This window comes from Bombina bombina, chromosome 6 (assembly GCF_027579735.1).
Source record: "Bombina bombina isolate aBomBom1 chromosome 6, aBomBom1.pri, whole genome shotgun sequence".
Lineage (NCBI taxonomy): Eukaryota > Metazoa > Chordata > Amphibia > Anura > Bombinatoridae > Bombina > Bombina bombina.
The window spans coordinates 662,348,658-662,368,260 of NC_069504.1; the positions used below are offsets into that span (position 1 = coordinate 662,348,658).

The following is a 19,603-nucleotide window of genomic DNA, read 5'->3' on the forward strand; positions in this document are numbered from 1 at the left end:
GTCAGATCTTCTAACAGATCCTTCAGACCAATCTCATCCTCTAGGCCTTCAGGACAAAATTCATCTAATCGCTTGGATGATTTCAGGGGATCCTGGTCTGGCGATGGATTATCGGAGGAAGCTAGAATCCTCCTTCAAGATTCCTGGGCCCCTGGAACCAAAAAATGTTATTTATCCTCCTGGCTTAAATGGTCTTGCTGGTGCAATTCTAGACACCTGGATCCCATTTCAGCTCCTTTAAATCAAGTAATTAACTTTTTATCCTCTTTTTCAATCGGGTTTAGCTTACAGATCCATTAATGTAGCTAGATCAGCTATATCTGCTGGACATGAATTACTTAATAATACCCCTATAGGTCAACATCCTACTATTTGTAGACTTCTAAAATCAATTTGCCTTAAACGTCCTCCTTCTTCCAAGTATTCTTCCTTTTGGGATGTAGATTTGGTTATTTCTCTTTTTAATTCTTGGCCTAATAATGAAAACTTAACCCTCAAACAACTTACAGTTAAATTAACCACTCTACTTTGTCTTTTATCTTGTAAAATGGTATCTGATGTCAAGGCTATTGATTTCAATTCAAAATCTTTTTCTCCTCAGGGTGTCATTTTTTCTATCTCTCGTAGAACTAAGACCCTATCTTCATCTATTTTTTATCCCTATTTTTATGAACATCCTAAGCTTTGTGTAGTTCTCTGTCTTAAAGGATAAGAACAAAGAACTTCCTTGCTTAGGTCATCATCTTATAATCAACTTCTTATTTCTTATGCTCTGCCTCATTTACCTGTTTCTTCTCCTACTATCAGTAGATGGGTGAAATGGGTTATGAATCAAGCAGGTGTTAATAATACTCTCTCTTCACATTCAATAAGAGGAGCTTCTGCTTCAAAGGCATTTTCCAAATCTGCTTCCCTTCAAGATATCCTTAATGCTGCCGATTGGTCATCAGATTCAGTTTTTAGACAATTTTATTTTAAACCTATCCATTCTATTCCTTTTAATTTAGTTGTATAAGTTATTTGCTTTAAACTAGCAAAATATGAGTCCTTGTAATAAAATTCTGATTATCCTAGCTTTGTGAAGGTATAATCTAGATTTTATTAAAGAGACAGAGATGAGTATTTTCCCTCCCACATTTTACTGTTTTTTGTGTTTATATGATGATTTTACCCTCCCTATATATTAAAAGTTTTTATTATAATTATTAACATTGTTTTATTATGTTTTTGTTTTAGTGCAAAATTCCTCTTCAGGTTTTCAAGGAACCTTCTGATGATACTATACGATCTCTACAATCAACTTCTCCAACATTTCAGTCATCTACAAGCAAGTTTTCTTTTATTCCAGACTATAAGAATTTCTTCAAGCAAAATTGTTTTTCTTCAATGTTCCTGTTTTTATTCATCATTATGTTTTTAGGATTCATGTTCTACTTTTTGGACAATATAATTAATGGTTTTCGCAACAAAGATCAAAGAGGAAGATTTGACAGTTACTGACTATTTTATGATTTGCTGGACTCTTCTCATTGGTCATTTTTGTCCATTTCATGTCAAACTCTGTTTTCATTGGTTAATAAGTTCTGTTCTTTCTTGTATTCATTGTTTATTTAAATTTAATGTACTTTAAAACGCTGCCCGCAGTAAAGGGAAAAGATATAAAGCAAAATACTCATCTCTGTCTCTTTAATAAAATCTAGATTATACCTTCACAAAGCTAGGATAATCAGAATTTTGCTGTACTTCTCCAAGGGATGTTCCCTGCATATCTGTATGTGAAGCCCAGTGATATATATATAGCACTGCATGACATGACAGTTCAGCTGCATTTACACATTGTGCTTTGTATTTTACATTACTTTACACCTCAGATTATGTCCTTTAAATTGTATAACATGTAATCTTTGCACTTTCTAATTAGTATTTTAATGTATATACGGTATACAACAGTGTATTTAGGATTGTGAATTTACAAATTCTGATTATGCTTTGACAGTTTCTGTGTAACTAACAAATTAGGGTCATACTTTGTATATTTATGTGAGGACAAACACTGTGGGTGACTTCAAGAGTGTCTGAGAAAAGCATAAGGATATCCTACAAACTAAATAAGCTTGCACCTTTATGGTTCTGCCATAAAAATCTTGCAAATGAGTTAAATGCATAGTTAAAGTACCCCAGGGAAGTGCAGAGCACTGCTGATACTAAGCAGAAACAGTGTGTCATACACCTGGGCGGTCTGATTAACACTACTGATTAGGTAAGCGGCCATGTCTACTCAAGATCAGCAGTGCGCTGTGGATCCCTAGCAGTACTTTAACTATGTGCTTAACCTTATTACAAAAAGTTAAACACACAGCTTTGCAGGGTCGCTAATATTAACATTACAATCTCTAATGAATTAATAATTGCCCCTGTTTAATATCTTACATGATTTGCCTATAAAAGCAAAAAGGAGAGAAAGCAAATGGTCTCGATATACTATTTCTCACCTGAAGATAATACTGGAGGTTGTCTACTAGAAACGCCATGTGGTTTCTCAGTCTACATTTGATGGCATCTGTTCGATTTGACTCCAAATGTTTTCTCTGCATCTGAAGAGCCCAACAATGTTGTAGCTCTGACTGTACTCTGCGGACACTCAGCAAGTACTTGAACACAACATTATACCTTTTAAAAAGAATGTAAAATATATCAGTTCAGCAGTATATAGCGTGTGGCCTATTCCAATATTTCTAAATATTTAGTTAACATTATAGCATTTTATTATGTTTTCCCCATTAGGGGGGATCTGAAAATTCAAAGCTATTATATTAGGAAATGTATAGGTCTTTATATCGCTTAATAGTAAAACATAATTTATAGTAATATATTTTCCCCTTAGAGGGTTCTAACAGTTAGTAAATAGATCTATAAATAAGGGGTAACACATTCACTGTATATTATTTAAGTTATAACGTTTGATTTATATTATGCTTTGTTTCATCAGTTTTTGTAGCTTGCAACATGAACAATAAAATGGATCCAATTTGGAAACAAGAATTCTCTATAGACTTTTGCTTAAAAAGACAACCTAGGGGACAATGAACTGTGATTGGCCCCACTTTTCATGATTTCTTTGAATGTTAGTTGGACCTGACTGAGAATCATCAACATCCCACGTCCTGAATGAATACTGATAACGTTTTCCTATCTCTCGATTATGATTGGTGCTCAAAACCACCTAAGGACATCTGTCAGTAGCGGATCTGATTTGGAACTTTTTAACGATAACTACTATTTGAGGACTGAACGAGTAAAATTTCTGATTGGTCTTGTATTTGGTATTTTATGATTGGATATGTTGAATGGATGATATAGTAGTTGATTGGATAAAATGTTGTGGCTATATATTAGGTTTTTATACATTCTTTCCTCAAAAAATAAACAATTAACTTTTAGATAATTTATGATTTTTATAAAAAATGAAAAACATTTTTTACCTTGCCGATGGGGCTTTTTTTGGGTAAAGATACATAGTTTATAAGATGTATTTAAAATATGTTTTTTGTCTAGCAATGTGAATCTTCTTACCTGAGACCAAGATGGAGACTGGAGAGTCGACAGCAGGATTTATTTTAGAATATATATATAAATGGAGCATGTAATACCAAGTATATTCATCTCTTTTTATGATGTTGTCTTTAACTTGCTCTTGAGAAAGACTATTATTATCATCGAAATGCTCTCTAATTCTGTGAGGGGTGAGGTACCATCTTGAATATATCTTGTAGTTCAGTTCATTTAAAGTTATGGATAGATGTGTATGCGTCAGTCTAAAGCTTTGTTTTCAGAGTGTATCATCATGTTGACTCTGTAGCTCAGATTCCCATTTAGTTGCAGCAGGTTTTTAACACCTATTAAGACGTGTACTGCTTTTAGGATTTTGTATGCATAATATGATTCCAATTTTATGCAGCATACATTAAATATGCTTTTAAAATGTGTAGTTTATTGAGCCCTTCCTTATATGTATCACGCCATCGCATACAGAAATGTAGGTTACATCCCTTAGCGAAATACACAGGTCACAGTGTAAAATGTGCCTTTAGACATCCCTTCATAGACTCCATAGCACTGTCGAATAGTTTTATATAATTTCCCCCAAGCTGAGAGCTTAAGATCATGAGGCCCATAATAAGAAATTGTAACTTAAAAATGAAATGTTATGGTATTTTTTATTCTAAATGATTAATTATATGTATTAAAACAAAATGACACTATAATTTCATTATTTATTTGACCTATCTTGTAAATTAAAATGTGAAAATAGCGGCTTTTCTGAAAATTGAAATTGCACATTGCAGCCTTCACAAGCCTAACCCTGCCACATGTCCCTAACTGGCTTCAGCAAAGATAAAATAATATGAGAAAATAAAAGTGGATTTTGCTCTAAAAAAAGACTATCTAACTGTGTCTTCTTCAGTAAAGTGACTGGAATGGACATACTCTAGACACCAAGGTAACTCGGACAGTTTTTTAAAACATGTTTAAAGGGACATTAAACTTCTGGGTTCGACTAAAGTAGGATAGTTTCTACTCACCATGCTGTAGTTTTCCTTCCTGTAACTAATACATGTAAGGGGGTAAATTAAGAGAATGACTTTGAAGACAACTGCAGGCAGATGAGGAAAACCAATAGCATTACGAGTAGTAACCATTCTATTGTAGTTATACTCAGCAGTTTAATGCCCCTTTAATGCTGCTCTTTGAATTTTGTTTTAAAAGCGTTTTACTATTTTCTTAGACCATTGGAACAAACTACCCAGGGCAAGTAACTATTAGTACAGGTACACAGGTCTCCTTAGTAACCTAATCAGGAGGTACCCTTTCATGGCTCATCACCTAATCACATTCACCTAGATTGCAAGTTTTGCACTATAGGGGGTGCAAACGAACGCAACAAAAGTTGCGTTATTTCACCCTGCATAGCGCTGCCATTACGAGTTTTTGAAAAGCCGGCTTGTGAGTGCGATATGGTTGCGTTGATCTCCATATTGCACAAAATACAAGCGCTGCTTTGATGTGCTTGTGCACGCTTTCCCCATAGACATCAATGGGGAGAGAGCGTTAGAAAAAAACAACACCTGCGATCGCGGAATGAAAAGCTCCGTAACGCAACCCCATTGATGTCTATGGGGAACAAAAACATTACGTTTAAACACCCTAACATAAACCTCAAGTCTAAAAACCCCTAATCTGCTGCCCCCAACATCTACATGTTATTAACCCCTAATCTGCCGCCCCCGACATCGCCGCCACCAAAATAAATTTATTAACCCTTAATCTGCCGCTCCCAATATCGCTGCCACTATAATAAAGTTATTAAACCCTATTTTCCCCAGCACCCCCCACAACGCCCACACTATAATAAAGATATTGACCCCTATTCTGCCGCTCCCTGACATCGCCGCCACTAAATAAAGGTATTAACCCATAAACCTCTGGCCTCCCACATAACTACCACTAAATAAACCTATTAACCCCTAAACCGCCAGTCCCCCACATCGCAACAACCTAAATTAAACTATATTAACCCCTAAACCTAACACTCCCTAACTTTAACATAATAAAAATAGACCTAAATTAAAGTTACAATTATTAACTAAATAATACCTATTTAAAACCAAATACAAACTTACCTGTGAAATAAAACCTAAGCTAGCTACAATATAACTAATAGTTATATTGTAGCTAGCTTAGGTTTTTATTTCACAGGTAAGATTGTATTTTTTTTTTTTTTTGTTAAAACAAGCTTTATTAAAAATAGAGATATAACAAAATAAAGCAGTATGAATGGTACAATCATATAATGCAATACAGATTTTACAATGTCTGCTCAATAATGATACATAACCTTCATCTTAGACAAGAGATTAATAAATCCCAACAAGAGTCTCTATTTGTGGAAAGAAACAAAAATTCAGCATCATAAACTTGTTGTGGTGGTTTTACATTATTAAAACATATAAAATTGACATTGACATCTAAATAAAAGCATGGAGCACACCCTTAATCTGGATTATTAATACAACAACTTTATAACTTCCCCCTCTTTACTCCACATCAAGCAGGAAGTTCATGAAATCAATAGGTGATCACCTTATAGGTAGTAAGGGGGTGGGTGGGAAACACAATGTGGGAGGGATAGAATTTTATATTTAGTAAAGATAAAGAGAGGAGAAAAGAGGACAAAAAGAGAAAAAGAGTGTCTGTTGATACAATTATAGCTCTTTGCCTTCCCATGCGAGTAACATTTCATGCGTCACTATCCTACCAATCTTCATATAGTGATACCGTTCCAGCTGAAGCAGATCTCCAACCCTAGCCTTCCACTCCCGCAGACTTGGGATTTGTTGTGACTTCCAATATTTAGGGATGAGTCCCTTGGCCCCATTTAGCATCAAAAGGAGCAGTCGATAGTTAAAATCGCCCAGTTTTCTGGGAAGTTCATGATATAATAGATAGCTCGGATTGGGTGGGAAGAATAATCTTTAGCACTTTACTCATCTCTGAAAATGTTGCTTCCCAAAAAGGGCAAATCAGAGGACAAATCCACCAGATATGGAGGATGGAACCCTCCCCTCCGCACACTCTACAGCACTCCCCCACAAGCATAAGGATACATGTGTTTTAGCCTCTGGGGTGTCAGATACCACTGACTCAAAAATTTAAAGTGCATTTCCTGCATTTTAGCAGAAACAGATGTTTTTTTAGAATTTTCAAAAATCTTAAGCCATTCTTTAGTGTTAAGATCCACTCCCAGATCTCTCTGCCAGGCCTTTACATATGTTGGTAAAACGAAATCATTCTCCGAAAGCAGAAGACCATATTTATATTGGTCGCACCAAGAGAAAGACGTCTAAAAGGTTCAGCAAACACCTTTATAACATTAAAATCAAGTTTGATAAACATAGTGTACCAGTCCATTTTACTACGGTACATGGTAGCGATACCAGGGGTTTGAATGTACAAATTATTGACTGGGTACCCCCTGAAACTACCAATAGGTTATTACATTTAAGGAGAAAAGAAACCGAGTGGATATACAGGTTGAAAAGCCTGGCTCCACTCGGTTTGAATATTGATCTTGATGTCCAAGCATTCCTATAATAGTTGTTTGTAGATTCTGTCTTAATTCAAATATAAACTTTTTAAATTACATTTTAACTGTTTTGTATTTTTGTATGAAGTCTTCATGAATTTATAAGATGACTTTTTATCAATTTGTTTCTTACCCATCCATTCCCTTTATCACCTTTTGATGTTTTTAAACTTTGTGTATTAATTTATTATGAAACATGATTTTTTTATGTACCTAAATATTCTTTTATTGTATCAATTTCATGTTTGATCACCACTTTTTAATATGTCATATTAATTAGTATTTGTCTGTTTACTCATTTTATTGTCAATTCGCACGTGTGACTTCTGGAGACCAATCTGAACCTTGTGAATCGGTTTATAAGGACGCACACAGACTACAGCCCATTACTCTTGAAAAAGCCGGCGAAACGCGTTGAGGCTTTTTGGCTGTATTGAGCATCCGTAGAACAAGGTGGAAGGTTGTCTGATGATGTATCCTGACGGCTAGACTATCATCTTCATTGCCGGGAACTTTTGAACACTTTCTACGCAGACGCCTTCCTGTTTCTCCTGATGCCATATGTTTGCTGTGGTGAAGCGTGTCACACTATTGCTGCCCTTTGTTTTTTTTATTCTACCTTCTAGTGAGTTTATTACTAGTGTGTGCCATTTGAAATAAAATACCTCTACCTTTAATCGGACGTGTGCTATCTCCTTCTCTGTTGCAGCATTGGTGTGTACGTCCGTGGATGAGAGACCTCCGGATTCCTGTACATCAGCGCTCACTCCTGATTCAAATTTGGCTTCCTTCTGTTTTGCGGGATATCGCTGTGAAAGATTAATCTACCATACTCCTTGATTCACGCTGTCTGGTAAAGTAAAGTAGCGCAGCCTTTTTTTTTCCAATTTTGTATCGTGAGAAGGATATCATCGGCGTACATTGTTCTGTTTTCCCTACTCTGATACCCCTTATTCCCGTATTAAATCTGATTCTACAAGCCAGCACTTCTATGGTAAGAGCGAACAGCAGTGGAGATAGGGGACAGCCCTGCCTAGTTCCATTGTTGAGTATAAACTCCCTGGAGAGCATCCCATTAACCCTGACTTTGGCGTTAGGTGTGGAGTATAACGAGAACACTCGGTTCACAAAGTTAGGTCCAAATCTCAGCTTGTTCATAGGAGATCAGCTGAAGTACTTTTAGTGTGTTGTCACGCGCCTCTCTAGCAGGGATAGATCCCACCTGGTCGGTAGAGACCAGTTGGGGTAAAAACCTATTCAGTCAACCAGCTAGTACTTTCACTAAGATCTTCACGTCCGAGTTAAGCAGGGATATAAGTCTATAGCTCTCAGGTTTTTTTGTGGGTTTATCCGGCTTAGGTATAACCGTTATATGGGCTTGTAACATCGTGTTAGGAAGAGACGGTGTCTCAGCCAGTTGATTAAAGATGAGGAGCAATTGTGATGCTAAAATGTCGGAGAAGGATTTATAATATTTGGCTCCAAAACCATCCTTTACCAACTGGTATCTCTAATTGATGACAAGATCTCCGTCAGTGTAATGGGTGACACCAAAAACGTCTCTATCTTCCCTTGACAGCGCTGCCATAGTCACACTAGATGGGGGGCCGAGGGATCTCTCTCTGATCTGGTGAGTGAATGTTGTACAGTGATTTATAAAAATCCCCAAACACTTCCGCTATTGATGCACCATCCGTATGGCGAATCCCCTGACAGTCAAGAATTTCATACACATAGGATTTAAGTTTATAACGTGCCAAAGCTCTTGCTAATAGCTTCCCTGCATTATCTCCCTGTTCATAATATTGTTGCCTAAGATACAAGGCTTTCTTTTGATGCTCTTGTAAGAAGTGCAGGAGGTGTTTCCTACTCTGAGTTAGTGCTTCTTGACGGGTTTCATTCCTGGTGCTTTCCTTATGTGCTTGTTCATCTTGGGTCACCTGTTTTAGGAGTGTGCTATATTGCTCTTTTCTTTTTCTAATGAGATTGGCCTTATGTTTCATTAGCTTCCCACGAAGAACACATTTGTGAGCCTCCCAAATGGTAGTGTGGTTTATGGTTATATCTGCATAAAAGTGGAACTACTCCTCTAGAGTCTTGCAGAGTTCTGTCTTGAGGAGAGGGTCATTTAACAGGGTGTCATCCAACCTCCATAAAATGTAAATTTATGCTTACCTGATAAATTAATTTCTTCTATGGTAAGACGAGTCCACGGATTCATCCTTTACTTGTGGGATATTATCCTCCTGCTAACAGGACGTGGCAAAGAGCACCACAGCAGAGCTGTCTATATAGCTCCTCCCTTAGCTCCACCCCCCAGTACAGGAAGGAAAAGGAGAAACTACAAGGTACAGAGGTGACTGAAGTTTAAATCAAAAAACATATAATCTGTCTTAAAATGACAGGGCGGGCCGTGGACTCTTCTTACCATAGAAGAAATTAATTTATCAGGTAAGCAAAAATTTTATTTTTTTTCTATAAAGGTAAGACGAGTCCACGGATTCATCCTTTACTTGTGGGATACAATACCAAAGCTACAGGACACGGATGAACGGGAGGGACAAGACAGATGGTTAAACAGAAGGCACCACTGCTTGAAGAACTTTTCTCCCAAAAACAGCCTCCGAAGAAGCAAAGGTATAAAATTTGTAAAATTTGTAAAAGGTATGAAGCGAAGACCAAGTCGCAGCCTTACAAATCTGTTTAACAGAAGCATCATTTTTAAAAGCCCATGTGGAAGCCACCGCTCTAGTAGAGTGAGCTGTAATTCTTTCAGGAGGCTGCTGTCCAGCAGTCTCATATGCCAAATGGATGATGCTTTTCAGCCAAAAGGCATGAGAGGTAGCCATAGCTTGTTGACCTCTACAATTTCCAGAATAGACAACAAGCAAAGAAGATGTTTGACGGAAATCGTTGGTCGCTTGCAAGTAAAATTTTAAAGCACGAACCACGTCCAAGTTGTGCAATAGACGCTCCTTCTTAGAGGAAGGATTAGGACACAGAGAAGGAACAACAATTTCGTGATTAATATTCTCATTAGTAACAACCTTAGGAAGGAATCCAGGTTTGGTACGCAAAACCACCTTATCAGCATGGAAAACAAGATAAGGCGAGTCGCATTGCAATGCAGATAGTTCAGAAACTCTTTGAGCCGAAGAGATAGCAACTAAAAACAGAACTTTCCAAGATAGAAGCTTAATATATATGGAATGCATAGGTTCAAACGGAACCCCTTGAAGAACCTTAAGAACTAAATTCAAACTCCATGGCGGAGCAACAGGTTTAAACACAGGCTTGATTCTAACTAAAGCCTGACAGAACGACTGAACGTCTGGAACATCTGCCAGGCGTTTGTGCAGTAGAATTGATAAAGCAGATATCTGTCCCTTTAAGGAACTAGCTGATAGCCCCTTCTCCAATCCTTCTTGGAGAAAGGACAAAATCCTAGGAATCCTGATCTTACTCCATGAGTAGCCTTTGGATTCGCACCAATAAAGATATTTACACCATATCTTATAATACATTTTCCTGGTGACAGGCTTTCGAGCCTGAATCAAGGTATCTATGACCGACTCACAAAACCCCTGCTTGGATAAGATCAAGCGTTCAGTCTCCAAGCAGTCAGTCGCAGAGAAACTAGATTTGGATGCTGGAATGGACCTTGAATCAGAAGGTCCTGTCTCAGTGGCAGAGTCCATGGTGGCAGAGATGACATGTCCACCAGGTTTGCATACAAAGTCCTGCGTGGCCACGCAGGTGCTATCAAAATCACCGAAGCTCTCTCCTGTTTGATTCTGGCAATCAAACGAGGAAGGAGAGGAATGGTGGAAACACATAAGCCAGGTTGAATGACCAGGGTACTGCTAGAGCATCTATCAGTACTGCCTGAGGATCCCTTGACCTGGACCTGTATCAAGGAAGTTTGGCATTCTGACAAGACGCCATCAGATCCAATTCTGGTGTGCCCCATTGCTGAATCAATTGTGCAAACACCTCCGGATGGAGTTCCCACTCCCCCGGATGAAAAGTCTGCTGACTTAGAAAATCCGCTTCCCAGTTCTCCACTCCTGGGATATATAGATTGCTGATAGATGGCAAGAGTGAGTCTCTGCCCATTGAATTATTTTGGTAACCTCTATCATTGCTAGAGAACTCTTTGTTCCCCCCTGATGATTGATATATGCTACAGTCGTGATATTGTCCGAATTTTATGAATCTGGCCGACGCCAGCTTAGGCCACGCCTGAAGTGCTTTGAACATCGCTCTCAGTTCTAGAATATTTATCGGGAGGAGAACCTCCTCCTGAGTCCACAATCCCTGTGCTTTCAGGGAATTCCAGACTGCACCCCCGCCCAATAGGCTGGCGTCCGTCGTCACTATGACCCACGCTGGCCTGCGGAAACACATTCCCTTGGACAGATGATCCTGTGACAACCACCAAAGAAGAGAGTCTCTGGTCTCTTGGTCCAGATTTATCTGAGGAGATAAATCTGCATAATCCCCATTCCACTGTTTGAGCATAAGGGACACATTCTAAGTGGAGGTTCCACAATGGCTTCTAAACATATTGAACATTGACTTTCCTCAATGTCAGACATGTTGAACAGGCTAGTAATGACTACAAACAAGCATGAAAACACTTTATTTAGTGAAAAAAATAACAATCTTAAAAAACGGTACTGCGCCTTTAAGAGGAAAAAAAGAATACACGTTCTGCAAAACAGCCTAAATATGCACCAAATTTTTCAAAATTTTGTATGTAGACACAATATAGGTAGTTAAGATTGCACCACAATTTTTTTTTAACAATTAACCCCTTAATTTGCAAACCGGATCGAAAATAGTCCCAGATCCGGAAAAAAACACTCTCAGCACCTTGCCACAGCCCTGCTGTGGCCCTACCTGCCCTCAGGGATCGGAAATGTGGGGTAAAAGCTTCGATTTGGCCCAAAACATACACCAGGGCCCTCATGAGCTAGAGCTTGCTGATAAAACTAACTGCGCATCTGAGGTGCGAAAATAGGCCCCGCCCATCTCACTCGATGTCTCCTCAGCCTTAAAGAACCGCACCAGAGAGGTTATAACTAGCCATGTGGGTTCTGAGACCCAAAAGTTAAGCCATGTGTGCACTTAATAAAGTTTGCCCAAAACGTTATTGCCCACAAAAATGTTAAAGCACTCCCAAATCAAAAAACGTTTGCTCACAAACATTTGCAATTCAGTGTCAACCATATTTGTAATTGGCCCCATATGCAAGCTAAGTAATGCCCTTCTTTTAGCTCTAGGATTACTGCTTACTGTTACCCTCCTGGGTATAATGTCAGCCTTTCTGAAATACACAGTCTCTCCAGAAAAATATGACTGAACATACCTCACTGCTTCATAGCATGAAACCGTTCCTCACACTGAAGTTTCCTGTACTCCTCAGCCTCTGTGGGAACAGCAATGGATCTTAGTTACAAACGCTAAGATCATCATCCTCCAGGCAGCAGTCTTCATCCATCTGCTGCCTGAGAGTAAATAGTACACACCGGTACCATTTAAAATAAACTCTTGCTTGAAGAAATTAAAAAACTAATATTTTATCACCTCTTTCACTTTACCCTTCCTAGTACTTAGAGTAGGCAAAGAAAATGACTGGGGGTGGAGCTAAGGGAGGAGCTATATAGACAGCTCTGCTGTGGTGCTCTTTGCCACTTCCTGTTAGCAGGAGGATAATATCCCACAAGTAAAGGATGAATCCGTGGACTCATCTTACCTTTATAGAAGAAAATGGCGTAAAGTTTGTATTTATTTTAACTAGGTAGACTAGTTAGTAAATAGTTACTAACTATTTACTAACTACCTAGTTAAAATAAATACAAACTTACATGTGAGATAAAAGTAAAACCTAAGCTGCCTTACACTAAAACATTACAAAAAATAAAAAACACTAAAATTACAAAAAACAAACAAAAAAAACTACCTTTACAACAAAATAACAAACGAAATTATCCAAAACAATACAAATCATTCCTATTCTAATACCCCGTTTAAAAAAAAAAAAATAAAAAAAAACAAACACCCCAAAATAAAAAGCCCTAATCTATAATAAACTAACAAGGGCCCTTAAAAGGGGCTTTTGTAGGGCATTGCCCTAAAGAAACCAGCTCTTTTTCTAAAAAATAAAAACAAACACCCCCTAACATTACAAACCCCCACCCCCCAAAATAAAAATAAAGTTAAACCTAATCTACCCATTGCCCTGAAAAGGGCATTTGTATGTGCATTATCCTTAAAAGGGCATTCAGCTCTTTTAAGACAAGCCCAAACCGTAATCTAAAAAAAACCCCACCCAAAAAAAACCTTAAAAAAACCTAACACTAACCCCTCTTTAGGTACTCACAGTTGCTGAAGTCCGGCTTGAACGATCTTCATCCCAGCGGCTCCATCTTCACCCAGGCCGCTCCATCTTCATCCATCAAGGGACCGGCATTTTCTTCATCCCTGCGGAGGTGGAGCGGTCGATGCGCGGAGGACCAGGCGATGGTTCAAGGTGGAGGTCCATTGATCCGAAGCCGAGGTCCTCTTCATGCGATCGTCCGCCGCACACTCAGGATTCAAATGCAAGGTACCCCCTTTTATACTGGGGGTACCATTGCATTCCTATTGGCTGAAAAATTTAAATCAGACAATATGAATTAGGGCTGCTAGAATCCTATTGGCTGCTCAAATCGGCCAATAGGATTTAAGCAGCTCTCATTCCTATTGTCTGATTTGAACAGCCAAAAGGATTTTAGCAGCTTTAATTCCTATTGGCTGATTTAAATTTTTCAGCCAATAGGAATGCAATGGTACCCCCAGTATAAAAGGGGTACCTTGCATTTAAATCCTGAGTGTGCGGCGGATGATCGCATGAAGAGGACCTCCACGTCAGATCGACGCACCTCCGCATTTTGACCTCCGCCTTGGACCTTCGCCTCTGCGCATCAACCGCTCCGCCTCCACAGGGATGAAGAAGATGCTGGTCCCTCGATGGATGAAGATGGAGCCGCCTGGATGAAGATGGAGCAGCCAGAATGAAGATCGTTCAAGCAGGACTTCAGCAACTGTGAGTACCTAAAGAGCGGTTAGTGTTATTTTTTTTTTTTTAAAGTTTTTTTTGGGTGGGGTTTTTTTTTTTTTTTTTAGATTAGGGTTTGGGCTTTTAAGGGCAAAAGAAAGAGCTAAATGCCATTCTAAGAGCAATGCCCATACAAATGCCCTTTTCAGGGCAATGGTTAGATTAGTTTTTTTTTAGAGTTAGGTTTTTTATTTTGGGGGGTTGGTTGGGTGGTGGGATTTACTGTTGGGGGGGGTCTTTGTATTTTTTTTCAGGAAAAGGCGGATTTCTTTTGAGCAATGTCCTACAAAAGGCCCTTTTAAGGGCTATTGGTAGTTTATTGTAGGCTAGGGGGTGTTTTTATTTGGGGGGGGCTTTTTTATTTTTATAGGGCTATTAGATGAGGTGTAATTGTTTTTATTTTGGATAATTTCGTTTGTTATTTTTCGTAATTTAGTGTTTGTTTTTGTACTCTAGTATTTTTTATTTTTTGTAATTGTATATTTAATTTTGTTTAGTAGTGTTAGTTTTTTTTAATTTGTAATTTAATTTATTTAATTTGTAGTTAGTTTAATTTTAGTCTAATAGTTCGGTTAATTTATAGTTTAAACTTAGATTTTTTAATTTCCCAGGTAAGTTTTTATTTATTTTAAGATAGAGATCATGTAATTTTAATGTAAAGTTAGGGGGTTGTTCGGGGTTATAGTTTAATTTAGTGTTTGGTTATGTGGGGGGCTGGTAGTTTCGGGGTTAATAGGTTTATTTAGTGGCAGTGATGTGGGAGGCCAGAGGTTTAGGGATTAATAACTTTATTTAGTGGCGGCGATGTTGGGAAGCGGCGGAATAGGGGTTAATACATTTTATTAGTGGTGACGATGTCGGGAGCGGTAGATTAGGGGTTAATAACTTTAAAATGGTGCTTGCGATGCGGGAGGGCCTTGGTTTAGGGGTTAATAGGTAGTTTATGGGTCTCAGATGGTGGTACAGATTGTGACGGTATAGGCTGGAACGCAAGTTTTTTAGCCTCACTGCAAAACTCTTAATGGCAGTACTATGGGAATTCCATGAAAAAACATAATTTTTTTTTTTTTTTTAAAAGTGCGGGACTGACGTTGCATTACAGGCTAAAAGGCTTGTAGTACAGCTATACCGACACAACTCGTAATGGCTGCGTTGCTGTTTTAATGCTGAAATGACCTTTGCTTCAGCGTTAAAACACAAACGCAAAACTCGTAATCTAGGTGCTAATGATTTCCAGCATTTTCATTGATCTTTTAAGGGTTCAGAAGTAGATCATATCTACTGAACACACCTGATTATGACCTGAACACACTGATTATTATAGACATACATGCTATGTTCACTTGCTTTTGTTTAGTACTTGGCTTTTAATGTATTAAAAATTGTGTTTTTATTTTCTCCATTTTCTTCTCTCTTGCAATTTACATTAAAACATGATAATGTAACTTCTTAACTGCTGATTTGCAGTCATAGATTCTGTTTAATGTACTCTACGGACCGACTATAATGTCTGGCACAACATACATTTATTTAGATTTCTCACAGTTCTACAAACACTCCCCTTATAAATCACTAACAATGCAGATGCTTGAGTTATACACAACTCATTTAATACAAAATGTGAATCTTGTCTACGCATTTCTGATTACAGATGATTATAATATTGGCATACTTGACAGACGCAATATATCCTAGTCTACCCAGATCACCCTGTTCATTCCCTTCTGCCAAGTTCCCTTAGATTTTCTTGCAGCTTTATCCACATTTAGTCTTTTCATATCTTTCCCACCATAAGAGCTACTGTTATTTGACATTAAATTGCCTATTATGTACCACAGAGAAATAAAGAAAGGTTGCTTTACACTAGTGAGTATCCTGCTATCAGGAACTATTTATTAAGCCAATGATAACTCTCAAACTAATACTTTTCCATTCTAGAGACTGTAGAATCGAGCCTGAAGTAAACTTTTCCTCACTGATTTAGTTCTTTCTTGAGACCACCAATGGTAAGAGTACAACTATAAAGTGTTAGATGCAATTCATGGTTACATGACTCACTTCTCTAAAACAGCTGGAGTGAAAAGGATGTGCAATGGCCACTGCACCTTATAGGATAATCCAAGAGCAGCCCAACCTGATGTAGGCGCTTCCCTGGGAGAGGTACCTTCTCGAGGCTGTGAAATGTCTATGGAAAGAAAGTAACACTAGCGCGTTAGCAGTCATTCAAAGTTAGTATATATATATATATATATATATATATACACTGTATATATAGATATATGTTATATATAAAATAATAAAAGACAGGGAGCAACGAGTAGTAGTAAATGGACCACACTCAGATTGGCACAATTACGTAATCAAAATAATGTGTAGAATACGATTACATAATTACAAGCACACGCACATTGTTAGGTAGCACATTTCAATGGTTAAGTAAAAACATAATTTATGTAAGAACTTACCTGAAAAATGTATTTCTTTCATGGTGGCGAGAGTCCATGAGCTGTTCCGTATGGGATATACATTCCTACCAGGAGGCGGCAAAGTTTCCCAAACCTCAAAAGCCTATAAATACCCTGCCCACCTCACACATATACCTCAGTTTAACGTATAGCCAAGTGGTGAGGTGTTTAAGGAGTAAACACCAATAATGAAAAGCAGGAAAAAAGATTTGCATTAAACAAAAATATAACCCCAAATGGGTGGGGCTTTGTGGACTCATGCCACCATAAAAGAAATTAATTTATCAGTTAAGTTCTTACATAAATTATTTTTTCTTTTATATAGGTGGCGAGGGTCCACAAGCTGTATGGATTATAATACCCAAGATGTAGAAGTCCACGAGTTACAAGAAAGGGAGGGATAAAATAAAAACAGCTTTTTTTCACTGAGAAATTAAATCCAAAACCCAAAATAATGTATTTTATGACAAAACTTAAAATATAGGCACAGTTATCTATCAGAGACAACTGTCTGAAGGACCTTTTTACTGAGAAGCTGCTTCTGACGAGGCAAAAATATAAAAATGGTAAAATTTAGAAAAGGTATGCAGAGAAGACCAAGTAGCCACTTTGCAAATGTGATCAACTGAAGCCTTATTCTTGAGCTGTAATTCTCTGAGGCGGAAGCTGACCCGCCTCCATATAAGCTTTGTGAATCAAAAGTTTCAACCAAATGGCTAAAGAAATAGCCAAGGTCATCTGCCTTTCTTAGGATAAAAAAAAGAACAGACTAGATGTCTGTCTGAAAATCTTTGCAGCATCAACATAATATTTCAATGTTCTAACAACATCCAAAGAATGCAAACATTTTTAATAGCATTTTTAGGATTAGGACACAAGGAGGGAATGATCATTTCCCTATTAATGTTGTGTGAGTTTAACAACTTTTGTTAAAAATTGACAAATAGTTTGCATAACAACAATCCTGATGTAAAATCAGATAAGGAGACTCACAGGAGAGAGCAGACAATTCAGAAGAGATAAGCAACAAACAAAAACCTGTAGATATAGCACAAAAAGGCTACCCTGAAGCAAGAGGTCAGATACCTCTGATCGAAAGATTCAAAGAATGTATGGTCAGGGAGCGCTAATAAAAGCTGCTATAAAGAGGGGTTTTAAAAATCATTCATCCTTACTTGTGGGATACCGATACCAAAACTTTAGGACACGGATGAAGGGAGGGACAAGAAAGGAGCCTAAATGGAAGGCACCACTGCTTGCAAAACCCTCCCAAAAACAGCCTCAGAAGAAGCAAAAGTATCAAATTTGTAAAATTTGGAAAAGGTATGAACCAAAGACCAAGTCGCAGCCTTACAAATCTGTTCAACAGAAGCATCATTTTTTAAAAGCCCATGTGGAACCCACCGCTCTATTAGAGTGAGCAGTAATTCTTTCAGGAGGCTGCTGTCCAGCAGTCTCATAAGCCAAACGGATGATGCTTTTCAGCCAAAAGGAAAGAGAGGTAGCCGTAGCCTTTTGACCCCTACGTTTTCCAGAATAGACAACAAAGAAGATGTTTGACGAAAATCTTTGGTTGTCTGCAAATAGAACTTCAAAGCACGAACCACGTCCAAGTTGTGCAATAAACGTTCCTTCTTAGAAGAAGGATTAAGACACAGAGAAGGAACAACAATCTCCTGATTGATATTCCTACTAGTAACCACCTTAGGGAGGAACCCAGGTTTGGTACGCAAAACCACCTTATCAGCATGGAAAACAAGATAAGGCGAGTCACATTGTAATGCAGATAATGCAGAAACCCTTCGAGCTGAAGAGATAGCAACTAGAAACTGAACTTTCCAAGATAGAATTTTAAACACAGGCTTAATTCTAACTAAAGCCTGACAAAAAGCCTGAACGTCTGGGACATCTGCCAGACGCTTGTGCAATAGAATAGACAAAGCAGATATCTGTCCTTTTAAGGAACTAGCTGACAATCCTTCTTGAAGAAAGGACAAAATCCTAGGAATCCTGATCTTACTCCATGAGTAGCCTTTGGATTCGCACCAAAAAAGATATTTACGCCATATCTTTTGATAGATTTTCCTGGTGACAGGCTTTCGAGACTGAATCAAGGTATCTATGACCGACTCAGAGAAACCCTGCTTTGATAATCAATCTCCAAGCAGTCAGTTGCAGAGAAATTAGATTTGGATACTTGACGGACCTTGAATCAGAAGGTCCTATCGCAGTGGCAGAGTCCATGGTGGCAGAGATGACATGTCCACCAGGTCTGCATACCAAGTCCTGCGTGGCCACGCAGGTGCTATCAAAATCACCAAAGCTCTCTCCTGTTTGATTCTGGCAATCAGACGCGGAAGGAGAGGGAAAGGTGGAAACACATAAGCCAGGTTGAACGACCAGGGTACTGCTAGAGCATCTATCAGTACTGCCTGGGGATCCCTGGACCTGGATCCGTAACAAGGAAGTTTGGCATTCTGACGAGACGTCATCAGATCCAATTCTGGTGTGCCCCATAGCTGAACCAGTTGAGCAAACACCTCCGGATGGAGCTCCCACTCCCCCGGATGAAAAGTCTGACGACTTAGAAAATCTGCCTCCCAGTTCTCTACCCCTGGGATATAGATCGCTGATAGATGGCAAGAGTGAGTCTCTGCCCATCGGATTATCCTGGAAACTTCTATCATCGCTAAGGAACTCCTTGTTCCCCCCTGATGATTGATATAAGCTACAGTCGTGATGTTGTACGACTGAAATCTGATGAATCCGGCCGAAGCCACGCCTGAAGAGCATTGAATATCGCTCTTAATTCCAGAATATTTATCGGTAGGAGGGCCTCTTCCTGAGTCCACAAACCCTGTTCTTTCAGGGAATTCCAGACTGCACCCCAGC

At 38.5% G+C, this 19,603-nt stretch overlaps 1 protein-coding gene across 1 annotated transcript in view; it reads right to left on the reverse strand.

Moving 5' to 3' along the window:
* TUBGCP4 (tubulin gamma complex associated protein 4) overlaps window positions 1-19,603 on the reverse strand; it is a 256,549-nt gene that overhangs the window by 31,704 nt on the left and 205,242 nt on the right. The window contains exons 13-14 of the mRNA XM_053717737.1: window positions 16,305-16,431; window positions 2,493-2,670 (exon numbers count right to left, since the gene is read on the reverse strand). Of these exons, the coding sequence (XP_053573712.1) occupies window positions 2,493-2,670; window positions 16,305-16,431 (305 nt within the window). The remainder of the gene's footprint in view (window positions 1-2,492; window positions 2,671-16,304; window positions 16,432-19,603) is intronic.